The sequence below is a fragment of the Mixophyes fleayi genome, chromosome 3, assembly GCF_038048845.1.
Source record: "Mixophyes fleayi isolate aMixFle1 chromosome 3, aMixFle1.hap1, whole genome shotgun sequence".
In the NCBI taxonomy this organism is placed as follows: domain Eukaryota; kingdom Metazoa; phylum Chordata; class Amphibia; order Anura; family Limnodynastidae; genus Mixophyes; species Mixophyes fleayi.
The window spans coordinates 185,727,432-185,741,103 of record NC_134404.1 but is presented as its reverse complement, the minus strand read 5'-3'; the positions used below and the strand labels follow the sequence as shown (position 1 = coordinate 185,741,103).

Genomic DNA, 13,672 nt, shown 5'->3' with positions numbered 1-13,672 from the left:
TTTATTATTCCCACCATTATTAAAATGCAGACCATGATTTGAATGTCAATTATGTTAAAAAAATGAATGATGGTTTTAATTCACTGTGAGTATAAAAGTAGAGATGCAGACTGGAGCACACAGGATGAAAATCCTACAGTTTTGGGAAAAAATGTATTTAGGAAAAGAATGTTTTCTTTAGAGGGGTATGTATTAAAATGGGAATTTAGGAATTCAGACACTTTGTTCTTGTGTTTGAGGAGGAGGTTTTTTTTCCTTACTACATAGGTCCATATTGTTTCAAAGCTTGTTTAGTTGCAAAGCTACAACTGAAGGCTTGGCTTTCATTCTTAATGTGCAGTATTTGTTTTAGTAATCAAAAGTGGGTTAAAAATGTTACCACATACTAAGATTTGCTGCTTCATTAAATTCCTAGACAACTTGTTATTTTAATAGTCTTTGGTTAGATATGAATCTATTCTAATATATAAGTGCTGCAGAGTAGGATGTGGTGTACTGCGATAGAGGGAGATGGCAGAAGGCAGCAAATGATTCTCAGATGGCTGACTTCACCCTGCAGCAAACACTACCCCTTATCTTCATATTATTGCAGATGGAGTTGCCCGAAGGAAGTATTATTCTTGCATTCAGCACTTATTTTATATTGCCCTCTCTGTTCTTACAAGACCAGAAATAAACACTTTCTCTCACTGCCCTTTTATCTAGATTTTCTTTTTTTTCTGTAAAAGATATGACGCATTGAGTGATCTTGAATCACCAGTAGCGATGCTCAACAGTCAGTCCTTTCATTTTTTTTTTACTTTTATTTTTCTAATAGAGCAAAGATTGATAAGAGATATTTAAAATAGAGATCATGTTGTAAACCTGAAGCAAATGTATAAAAGGTGCAAAGTATGCTTTTGCCTGCATTGAAGCCATTCACCCTACAGTGTATGCAACACAACCAGAACGTGAAATAAGTATTGCATACTTTTAACTCTCCCGGAATGTCCGGAAGACTCCCGAAATTCGGATCGGTCTCACGGACTCCCGGGAGTGCAGGCAAGTCTCCCGCATCCCGAACCTACCTAGCCTAAATGTCGCGATTCGCGGTGGATCACGTCATTTTGGCCATGCCCCCCACGACAAAACGGCATTCCCGTTGCGGGGGCGAGGCCAAAATGATGCGATTGGTCGTGCCCCGCCCCCTCCCGCCCTCTAGTCACGCCCCTCTCCCGGAATACACTTGCCGAAAGTTGCCAAGCATGAAGTATTGTTGGCCTGTAAGGTAATTGTAGTCTCCACACACATTGAGTTTTACAGAATACACAGCCATGCACCTTTTCAACAAGTCAGTGTGCTTGGACACTGTATTTACCATAAGGGTGCATAATCTATATTTCAAGCTCCATTTCTGCTTGGTTCAGTGCTAAGAAAAGCCTGTTTGCACTAGACTGTGGCTGTCATGTGCATATTATTTTGTACGAAATTTGTACTAACACACTTGGTAAACAATATCTGTTAATAAAGAGTACCTATTGCCACAGGAATGGCTGTTTCTAAGAGGAAACAAACCAGTGCTACCGTATACACCACAAGGGTGCGTGTGGCCTGCTGACAAGTGAAATTTGTTAGTCACAGTAGGCAGTTAATTTAATTTGCTCATCGTGCTTACAGGACTAGATGCAGACAGAAAAGTGGCTTAAGTCACTTGGTGTGCACTGCAGATGGGTGCCCAACCTGTCATCTGCTGACATCCCATACTAACACCAGTGGGGAAGGCACTCAGTTGTCAAACATTAGTGCAATAAGAAATGTAATGTATATCACAGGTTGGTTTTTTTCATGCGCACACTGTGCACATAGGAAAATGAGCTGCTGGCAGCTCCTTTGCTGTCAATGCTAAGAGGGGACTGGGAGGCACATACTGTGTGCTCCTAACCCTGTTACACTTCATCTGATAGCCCTATGTTCATGGCGCAAAACAAATAGCCTGTATCAATGAGAGACAACAGGAGCAGTTGATGGATGCATAAAGGTAGCTGTGTGCATAACATACACATCCTAACGCTTCATCCTGGCAGCCATAATGTTTAGAAAATGCATTGACAATGGAGTTTGTATAATAATGCAGTAGAGTATTGTAATCATCATCATCATCATCATCACCATTTATTTATATAGCGCCACTGATTCCGCAGCGCTGTACAGAGAACTCACTCACATCAGTCCCTGCCCCATTGGAGCTTACAGTCTAAATTCCCTAACATACACACACAGACAGACAGAAAGACTAGGGTCAATTTTTGATAGCAGCCAATTCACCTACCAGTATGTTTTTGGAGTGTGGGAGGAAACCGGAGCACCCGGAGGAAACCCACGCAAACACAGGGAGAACATACAAACTCCACACAGATAAAGCCATGGTTGGGATTTGAACTCATGACCACAGCACTGTGAGGCAGAAGTGCTAATTGTAATGTAAAGCTTTTTTCTTTCTGTTTCCATCATTTCAGTTGCACCAGTTTACAATTTTCTGGATTGTTGCTATAATTCCCAAACATTTCTCATGGCATTTCGCACATTCATTACCAGCAATTAAGCGTAACTTCTTCTTCTTATTATTATTATTATTATACACAGCAAACAAATTTGAGAACCAGCAGGAAGTAAGGTGCTAGATGAAGATACTGGTGAGCTGGTAGCATAAGTAGTGAGAGGTGAAGGACATAAGGGAAACTGGCCCTTCTCCTGAGAGCTTACAGTTGAGAGAGAAAAGGTATAAGAAAGGGGGTGCACAGAAGAAAAGGGACAGTGTGAATGGGGGAATAGGGGTGGGTTAGGAGGAGAGCAGCTAGGCTTTGATAAAGAAATGGGTTTTGACTGCCTATTTGAAGCTATTAAGGGAGGTGGAAAGCCTGATAGGGAGAGTGAGAGCATTTCAGAGGGGAATAGCAGCACAGGATAAGTCTTAGAAGTGGGAGTAAGAGGAGGTATCACGCGCCGGGTGTTCGGGCAGCGCACCCGACACCCGGCAGACTTACCTGTCATCGGAGCTCCGCTTCCCGCATGCGCAGAGCCGGCGGCTGCACTAATTCCTCTGCTTGCTGCTGATTGGCCCTTCTCCTTGGCGGCAAGTTTAAAAGGCACCTCCTCTCTATCTTCAGTGCCTGTTCTTTGAGTCACCTCCTGGTGATAGAAGTGGCTTCCAGTTGCCTTCCAGCCATTCTCCTCCACATAGTGGACTGCAGAGCTGACGCTTACTCTTTGAACTTTTCATCTGTCACATAGTGACCCACAAAGCTGACGCTCATCTCCGGAAATCTCCTCCACATAGTGGACTGCAGAGCTGACGCTTACTCTCCTGAACTTTTCATCTGTCACATAGTGACCTACAGAGCTGACGCTCATCACCGGAAATCTCCTCCACATAGTGGACTGCAGAGCTGACGCTTACTCTCCTGAACTTATCATCTGTCACATAGTGACCTACAGAGCTGACGCTCATCTCCGGAAATCTCCTCCACATAGTGGACTGCAGAGCTGACGCTTACTCTCCTGAACTTATCATCTGTCACATAGTGACCTACAGAGCTGACGCTCATCTCCAGAAATCTCATCCACATAGTGGACTGCAGAGCTGACGCTCACTCTCCTGAATTCTTCTCCACATAGTGGTCTGCAGAGCTGACGCTCATTCTCCTGAACGTTACACCACATAGTAGTCTACAGAGCGGACGCTCACCCTCCTGTATCCACTTCATCTGCCACATAGTGGTCTGCAGAGATACGCCGATCTTCAACATCTTCATTGCCAACTCTTCTAGCATTGTCAGCTTTTCCTACGATACGATTGCCTGTAGTCTTCCCAGGGACTTCCGTACAGTGCTCTAGTAGGGACCGCGACCTGCGAGGTAGACGCAGCTAAGCCCATACCGCTTTGCGGCGGTTCCTGGTGAACACCGTCTCCTCGTTAGACTCCGCGCCCTGTTGGAGTAGTGCCAAACTGTTCGAATCTCTTGGTTTCGCTACATCTACCGAGTCTCCTCGTAAGAACCGTGACAGTAAGAACAGGCCATAAAACGTTGTCATTAAAATGACGGAATCTAACGTGGAACCATCTGCTAAGGACATGCTTCAGCACTTGCTCAACCGGGTAGAGCAACAAGATGTGATCCAACGACAGCTATTACAGGGCTTCCAAAGTCTGGCGGCCCGCTTTGACTCACTGCAAGCATCTCCACCGTTTCAAGCGGCCAGTCCGCCGGCACCTGCTCCTGCAGCTGCTTCCAATTCGAATCTTCGGATTCCAACTCCTTCCAAATTCGATGGAGATCCTGCAACTTGCCGTGGTTTCTTGAACCAGTGTTCAATACAATTTGAACTCCAACCACAGAATTTCCCAACCCAGCGCTCTAAGGTGGCATACCTAATATCCTTACTTTCTGGTCAAGCCTTAGCCTGGGCCTCACCTCTCTGGGAGCTTGATGACCCAATCCAGTGCTGCCTTCATTGCCGCTTTTCGCAGAATTTTTGACGAACCAGGAAGGGTGACCTCAGCAGCGTCTAGCATTCTCCGCCTTCGTCAAGGTTCCCACTCCGTGGCTCAGTATGTTATTCAGTTTCAAACTTTGTCATCAAAATTACGTTGGAACAACGATGCCTTGGTAGCAACTTTCTGGCAGGGCCTATCTGACAAGATCAAGGACGCTTTGGCCTCCCAAGAACTCCCCACTACTTTAGATGCCATGATCTCGCTATGCAACTGCATGGATCTACATTTCCGCGAACGATCTTCAGAGAAGGACTCCTCCCGGCGCAGTTCCGCCAGACTCGCGCCTCGCTTCACTCATCCGGTGACAATGGAGGAACCCATGCAAATTGGGAGCTCTCGATTAACTCCAGAGGAACGTGATAGAAGACTAAGGAATAAGTTGTGCCTTTATTGTGCGGATCCGGATCATCTATTGAATGTCTGCCCCAAGAGGTCGGGAAATGCCAGACCCTAACCTGCTCCGGAGAGGTCAGATTAGGGCTTTCTAAAACCTCTCCCTCCTTTGGAATTCCTAATGTCTGCTCCTTCCCTATTACCCTTCATGGTCCGTTTGTGGTCCCGTTCACACTTCTGCTATGTTGGACTCTGGAGCAGCCGGAAATTTTATCTCTTTCTCTTTAATTTCGCAGGTTTCTATACCAACTGTACTGCTGGAAATTCCTGCCTCTATCACGGCCATTGACGGCTCCCATATAGCCAATGGTACCGTTAAAACCCGAACTGAACCCATCGTCCTCCAAATAGGAGCCTTACATCGTGAAGTGATTACCTTCCACGTGCTACCATCTACTACTACCCCCGTCATCCTGGGTCTACCATGGCTCCAGCAGCACTCCCCTCAACTTGACTGGTCCACCTCGCAGATTCTGTCCTGGGGTCCTACTTCTCTCCTGAAATGTTTGACTCGAGTCCAATCCCTTGGCTCCATTTCCACTTCCTCCAATACCAAGGTCTCCGTTCTGCCCAAGCAATATCATTCCCTTTTAGACGTATTTGACAAGGTTCGCTCAGAGCATTTGCCACCTCATCGCTCATGGGACTGTCCTATCGAACTGCAGTCGGGTACAATACCTCCTCGGGGTCGAGTGTACCCTCTCTCCATACCCGAGGCCTCTTCCATGTCAGAATATGTTAAAGAAAACCTATCCTGAGGCTTTATCAGACCCCCCTCATCACCGGCGGGAGCAGGGTTTTTCTTTGTTAAAAAAAAAGATGGATCGTTAAGACCTTGCATCGATTATCGTGGTTTAAATGCCATTACGGTCAAAAACCGATACCCCATTCCGCTTATCACCGAACTGTTTGATCGTATCAAAGGAGCGAAGATCTTCACCAAACTAGATCTGCGGGGCGAAGACTTACCTGTCATCGGCGCTCCGCTTCCCGCTGGGCGCCGCCATCTTGGAGCCGGGTCTGCGAGACCCGGCGGCTGCACTAATTCCTCTGCTTGCTGCTGATTGGCCCTTCTCCTTGGCGGCAAGTTTAAAAAGCACCTCCTCTCTATCTTCAGTGCCTGTTCTTTGAGTCACCTCCTGGTGATAGAAGTGGCTTCCAGTTGCCTTCCAGCCATTCTCCTCCACATAGTGGACTGCAGAGCTGACGCTTACTCTTTGAACTTTTCATCTGTCACATAGTGACCCACAGAGCTGACGCTCATCTCCGGAAATCTCCTCCACATAGTGGACTGCAGAGCTGACGCTTACTCTCCTGAACTTTTCATCTGTCACATAGTGACCTACAGAGCTGACGCTCATCTCCGGAAATCTCCTCCACATAGTGGACTGCAGAGCTGACGCTTACTCTCCTGAACTTATCATCTGTCACATAGTGACCTACAGAGCTGACGCTCATCTCCGGAAATCTCCTCCACATAGTGGACTGCAGAGCTGACGCTTACTCTCCTGAACTTATCATCTGTCACATAGTGACCTACAGAGCTGACGCTCATCTCCGGAAATCTCCTTCACATAGTGGACTGCAGAGCTGACGCTCACTCTACTGAATTCTTCTCCACATAGTGGACTGCAGAGCTGACGCTCATTCTCTTGAACGTTACACCACATAGTGGTCTACAGAGCTGACGCTCACCCTCCTGTATCCACTTCATCTGCCACATAGTGGTCTGCAGAGATACGCCAATCTTCAACATCTTCATTGCCAACTCTTCTAGCAGTGTCAGCTTTTCCTACGATACGATTGCCTGTAGTCTTCCCAGGGACTTCCGTACAGTGCTCTAGTAGGGACCGCGACCTGCGAGGTAGACGCAGCTAAGCCCATACCGCTTTGCGGCGGTTCCTGGTGAACACCGTCTCCTCGTTAGACTCCGCGCCCTGTTGGTGTAGTGCCAAACTGTTCGAATCTCTTGGTTTCGCTTCATCTACCGAGTCTCCTCGTAAGAACCGTGACAGGAGGTAATGAGTAAGAAGGAGAGGCGGTGGTCCTTGGCTAAACAGAGAAGGTGGGAGGGAGCTTGGATGGACATGAGGCTGGAGATTGTAGAGGAGGGAGGATTTATAGGTGAGGGTAAGGAGTTTGAACTGGACTTGGTAGTGGAAAGGAAGACAGTATAGCAACTGGCAGAGAGGGGAGACAGATGCAGAATGTCAGGAAGGCACAATAAGATGAGAAGCAGTGTTGATAATGGATTGGAGTTACAGGAGTTTACAGTAGACCAGAAGAGAGATGAAAAGGGGTTGGATGACTGTCTTGGGTGAGAAAAGATCTGATTCTGGAGCTATTTTAAAGGCAGAAGCAGCATGCTTTGGAGTGGAATTGAATGCGGTGAGTGAAAGAGAGAGAGGAGTCAAGGATTAGTCCTAGGCAGAGCGAACTTGTGGGTCTGAGTAAAAGCTAATGCTGTCAACACATAGAGATATGGGGAGGGGTAATGAGTTCAGTTTTAGACAAAATATTTTACAGTGATGATAAAGCCCGTGTGAACAGAGCTTGCACCTCATTGGGCAACAATATTTCTGGGGCACCTAAAATGCTGAATGAGTGACATCATGTTACTCGTTTTTATCACTGAATTTATTGCTTTCATTTTCCCTGCAGCAACCTTACATGGAGTGTCAGCTGATAATGGGGAAGAGGGAAGCATGGTTAATTTCATTGAATTAATTTCAGTGCATGCTATGTGTTGTGTGGCCCATCCCTCCCTTGCCATTTCCTTCTCTGCCACTTCCTACCTTTTTGCGGATGAGGGGGATGACAGTTGGGAATGGAGAGATGAGAAATGAGCACACACACCATGCATCCATCTTGGGAGTCATTAAGGGGGAGAATAAGCTGCAAGGGGGAAGTAAGAACTGGTTTGAATTACAGATCGAAGGATGGGGAGGGGATTACACAGTGGAGAATGAGTCAAGGGGGGAATAAATATACAGGGTGAGGAGGATAGAAATTTGGGGTGGAGTGTGAGGGGAGGGGGATTATATGATGATTATATAATCAATTCTGCAATTTCTCTGTCCCTTTATTACTTGCTCTTCCTCTTACTTCATCTCTGGTTTGAATTTTCTCTCCTTAATGTGACTTTCTTTGATTAGCCCAGGAGGAAGAGGCATGGTCAGCTAGTCCCCTCATTGGTGCCTGTCAGGATTCACAAATGTATAAGGCTATATAGTCATGTTTATCGTAACCAATTTAATTATTTACATAGGGGGTATTACTCATTCTATCTAGGGACGAGATATATTTTTTGAATGGCATTCACGAGTAATTCATTATTAATCTACTTTTCCTTTACTAATTATTTTTATTTTGTTGCAGGTTGTGGAACTTGTATCAAGTGCAATAGGTGACATGGTACAAGGAATATACTATGAAAATTCATATTTACCAGAGGTGAGCATTGTTAGAAATGTTTTTATGGAAGTAAATTAAGAATAATATACTATGAAAAAGAGGCTGCCAGTTCCCAAAGGTTTAGATGTTGTCCCTGGAAATAATCTACAAATACAAATAAAAGTGTAGGGCTTCCATTAGTGTAGTATTTATAAATATATTTCAAAATCCTTCGTTAAAATATATATGAGTACCAGACTGCCACGTTATTGAAGCATATCAGAACCTCATTCTAAAACTTTCAAGAACATCATGACAGGCTCCGTGATGTAAACACGAAAAAAAGGCAGAACAGAAAACCAGAGATAGTGTATTATCTTTTTAACAGACAAATATAGTGCACACCACTCCAAATCCAGTGTTTAAATGCATACCAGATAGAAAATAGACAACTTATCTGCATATGATCCATTAGTCTGTATATAGTCCGATGTTTCTTGTATCTGCACAGTAGCTGTACATCTCTGCATACACGAGTTACAGAACTACACTATATACACACACACACACACACATACATAACACACACACACACACACGTATTTGGACACTTGACCATTACACCAACAGGGACTGTAATGACATTGTATTCAAATACATATACTTTAATATGGAGTTAGTCCCCCTTTTGCAGTGATAACAGCTTCCACACTTCCTGGAAGGCTTTCCACAAAATGTTGGAGTGTTTCTGTGGGAATTTGGGCCCATTCATTCTGTAGATCATTTATGAGGTCAGGCACTGATGTTGGACGAGAAGGCCTGGCTTGCAATCTCTGTTCCAGTTCATCCCAAAGGTGTTCAATAAGGTTTAGGTCAGGGCTCTGTGTGGGCCAGTCAAGTTCTTCCACATTCAGCACATCAAACCATGTTTTTGTAGTCCTTGTGCATAGTCATGTTGGAATAGAAAAGGGCCTTCCCCAAACTGTTGCCAAAAAGTTGGAAGCATAGCATTGTCCAGAATGACTTGGTATGCTGAAGTATTAAGATTGCCCTTCACTGGAGATAAGGGACCTACACCAAACCCTGAAAAACAGCCCACATACCATTATCCCTCCTCCACCAAACTTCACAGTTGGCATAATGCAGTTCGGCAGGTAACATTTTCCTGGCCTTTTGCCAAACCCAGACTCACACATCTGACTGCCAAACAGAGAACCGTGATTCATCACTCCACAGAACACATTTCCACTGCTCCACAGTCCAGTGTTGTGTGTCTTACACCACTCCATCAAACACTTGGCATTGGTCTTGGTGATGTGAGACTTGCATGCAGCTGCTTGACCATGGAAACCCATTCCATTAAGCTCCTGACGCACAATTTTTATGCTTACATTAATGCCAGTGGAAGTTTGGAACTCTTCAGCTATGCAATCAGCAGAGCAGTGGACCCTTCTCTGTGATTTTACGTGGTCTTCTGCTTCGTGGCTGAGTTGCTGTTGTTCCTAAATGCTTTCACTTGATAATATCACTTACAGTTGACCTTGGAATTTCCAGCAGGGATGAAATTTCATGATCCTTCTTATTGCAAAGGTGGCATCCTATCACAGTACCATGCTTGAAGTGACTGAGCTCTACAGAACTACCCATTTTGTATCACAAATGTCTGCGAATGGCTAGGTGTGGGTCTCATTGAAACATATTAATTCAATAATTAATTGGTATAGTCAAATATGTTTGTCCATACAGTGTGTGTGTATATATATGTGTATGTATATATATATATATATATATATATATATATATATATATATATATATATTGCTGTGTATGTGTATATACATATTCTTAGTGCTTAACGTGTGCACCTGCGTTCTGTATTGTGTACTTTCATTCACAACAGTGAATCCTTTTAATATATCTGAAAATTAGGGTGTGCTGCTCTCCCCATCCATCACACTCTTTTGTATGTTTTGAAGGTTGTGGCCACATTCTTTTGAATCCCACGCATCTATCCATAGATGTTTTTAATCAGAACACAATAATCTGGTTCTTAACAATGCTAATTGTAGTATAGAAGCACTAATGAGGGAAGTCCCATGGTATAAAATTCTAAATTGTTAGTGCAGGTACCCATCTGTATGAAGTCACCTTGACATAGTAGATGGGCACCAAGAGTTTGATCAAAATGTGCACTAAAAACCCCATGTTTATTCTAGAATTTATATTATAGAGTCTATATTCCTGCAGAGTTTATGTTGTTTACTAAATTAACCCTTTGATAAACGCTGATTTTTACATCTGCTCTAGATACATATAGCCATATAAAAGCCTTCCCTCTTTAATATTTAGCGCGGTCACCTGCAGCTATCTTTGTAACTATTAAGAATGTCCATCTGTGTGTACAGCTGTCGGGATGTGTATGTTAGAGAGATCAGCTACAAACCACCTTAAAAGAATTGTCTACTACAAATCCACAAATGAATCAATCCTCTATATTTATAGATATATCCTTTTAGACATGTCCCACTCAATAAAAGTAATACAGCAATGGAAATAAAGTACTACTTTTCTTTATAACGCTACCTTCACTATGACACCAGTTTTTACCTATTTTTTAAACTGACCACATAAAGATGTATTTTGTGCATTTAAAAGTTTGAAAACGTTTCAGAACTGCAACAAATACAAGCAACAGGCTTATTGTAGCAACATATTAACTTGATTCAATGGGAGGGAATTCAATTTGCTTCACACCTTGCAGGTCAATATGGTACAGAAATCTCTACTAATTTTCCTTCGCATCTCTATGGGACGCAAGGGAACATTAGTGGAGGTTTTAGTAAAATCTCCACTGCGATGTGTCTCTGCGGTCTGTTCGGGAGACGCATTGCGTCACCTTGCGCCTAGTAGAATTCTCCTCATTGAGTATCACACCTTATTGTGGCCTTGAAACAATGCAGCTGTGATTAGATCTTAATAAATGTAGTTCAGATAGTAATTCTGAACATCATAAGTTGTTTAATGTAATAACACTAGGGGCTAGATTTACTAAGCTGCGAGTTTGAAAAAGTGGGGATGTTGCCTATAGCAACCAATCAGATTCTAGCTGTCATTTTGTAGAAGGTACTAAATAAATGATAGCTAGAATCTGATTGGTTGCTATAGGCAACATCCCCACTTTTTCAAACCCACAGCTTAGTAAATCTAGCCCTAGGTGGTGTGACCCTTCAGACACAGCGGCTACATAAATAATTTTTCACATTTTATTTTCTTACATAATTGAAGCAGAATGTATTTATTCAAAAAGAGGGATAAATACATGTGATACAAACATGGCATTACTATTGTATAAGACACTTATTAAATCACATCTTCAATATGGGGTTCAGATTTTGGCACCTCACTGTAAGAAGGATATAGGAGAATTTTTGTTCTGAGCTAATCTCCTTAATAAGGCTAATAGAAGGGTTAAATTATAAAGAGTAGTTAGAAAAAGTGGGTTTGGTGACCTAATTAACATAAATATTTTAGGTGTAGAAGGATTAATGTAACACATTATTCATACCAAGGACTATACACAGGACAAGCGGTCATCAATTGTGAATGCAAGAAAGCTCATCATAGTAATTTTCACCCGTCTGCTAGGGTCAGTTTAAATTGTGAATAATTTTGGATTGCCTTATTTTGTTCAATCACATTTATATTATGTTGATCTTATACACCCTCATGCAGTGCTCTTATACACAGTGACAGAAAAGAGGGAGGTTATGTATCAGTCTGGTGGCCAGTGTGCCAATGCAGAACAGGATTTGATGCATAATTACAGACACAGTTTATGATGAATATAAACAAACCTGTTGAACATGTAGATATTCAAGGTGATGGCTGAGCAATATTGTATACACTATAATAGTGTGAAGAGTTGAAGTTCCGTTAAATATCGATGTGCATTCATTATGCATGAACAGGATGTCTGGTGGACATGGAAAAATTTTCTTTATATGCAGGAATTCAAGAAAGATTTACTAGCTCACCTGATTGTATCATTTTGTTTAAATGTGACTACATGGCTCCTACAGACACAAAGATTTCCAGATATATCTGATAATTTTATTGAAATCAGTTATAGAACATCATTGTTATTTTTTGGCCACGTATGATGCTATATGCCAATAGCCTAATATTTGCTTCAATATTGCAGGGTGTGTTCCTATTAGTGCAGAGTAGTAATGTTAAGCTCCTGTCAAATTGATGCAAGACGGTTGAAGTGTCAAATGCACCTCTGTATGAAACAAAGTTCATCCATCTTCTTAGCTGACAACTGTCAACATAGGGAAGAGACAGGGTGGATGGGCAGATTATTAATTCAGTAGACTTTTATATTGATTTAATAGTTTGATGGTTTAGGAAATATTGGGAATACATATACTGTAGCCATGAGTTCTACAAAAAATAATATGGTACTAGTTGTAGGTTGGTATTCAGTTATTTTATCCCTATCCTACCTGAAACTCTGAAACTGTCATTATATTACCCCATTACCATTCCTGAATTAATAGCCTGTCTGTGCACAGTGAATTTTGATATGATGCTTTCTCGCTACAAAAGATATTATTTCTTTTCAAATCAGTCTCAAATTTTGTGATCCCTCCTCTCCATGTAACATTGCACCCTTTGGCACGTGCTCAAGTTGGTAAGATTAGAGTCTGCTGAAGGAATTTGATTTATTTAGTCTCTGGTTCTGATTTCTAGAAAGATGATACCTCATACGAATGAGATGAGCTTAAATTTCATTCTTTTCTTAGCATATCATGTGTTGCATTTTGTACTATGGGCAACAGTTCAACATGATTTTTTGCAGAGTGTAATAGGACCATTCACATAAAATCTGTATATTATTAAACACAACATGTAATGTATGCAGTTGGTAGTTTATGCATTTTGCCTTTCATTTACATTAATTAGAGAGAGACTATTTCTATATGTGTTAAAGACATTAAAATGTACAGAGATTTGCAAATGAGCAACACACCAATTGCATTCCATCCTAGTGTACAGCACTGTTTGATTTATTTTGGGCATGGTAGGTTGTAGTCAACATGTTGGAGGGCAAAATTATATATGACTAAAATTGTCACTGCACATTCTCAGGTTCAGAATAATACCAAGAACACAGTATTTTGCATACTGTGCATATATATACTTTACTCCCCCTTAATTGGGAAACATTCACCATTCAAAATAGGGTGCACGTGTACTTTGTTTTTTTTGTATAAGGTCTCAGAGTGTGCCTGTCACACATATTTGAGGTAACAATTTTTGGGGGCTGAACTTCTATACATGAGAATGTAG

The 13,672-nt window shown here is 42.4% G+C and overlaps 1 protein-coding gene across 3 annotated transcripts in view; it reads left to right on the top strand.

The window, feature by feature from the left end:
• Positions 1–13,672, top strand: part of PDSS2 (decaprenyl diphosphate synthase subunit 2) — a 306,498-nt gene that overhangs the window by 264,891 nt on the left and 27,935 nt on the right. For all 3 annotated transcript variants that reach the window (XM_075202873.1, XM_075202872.1, XM_075202871.1), the window contains exon 5: positions 8,306–8,380. In XM_075202873.1, the coding sequence (XP_075058974.1) occupies positions 8,306–8,380 (75 nt within the window). The remainder of the gene's footprint in view (positions 1–8,305; positions 8,381–13,672) is intronic.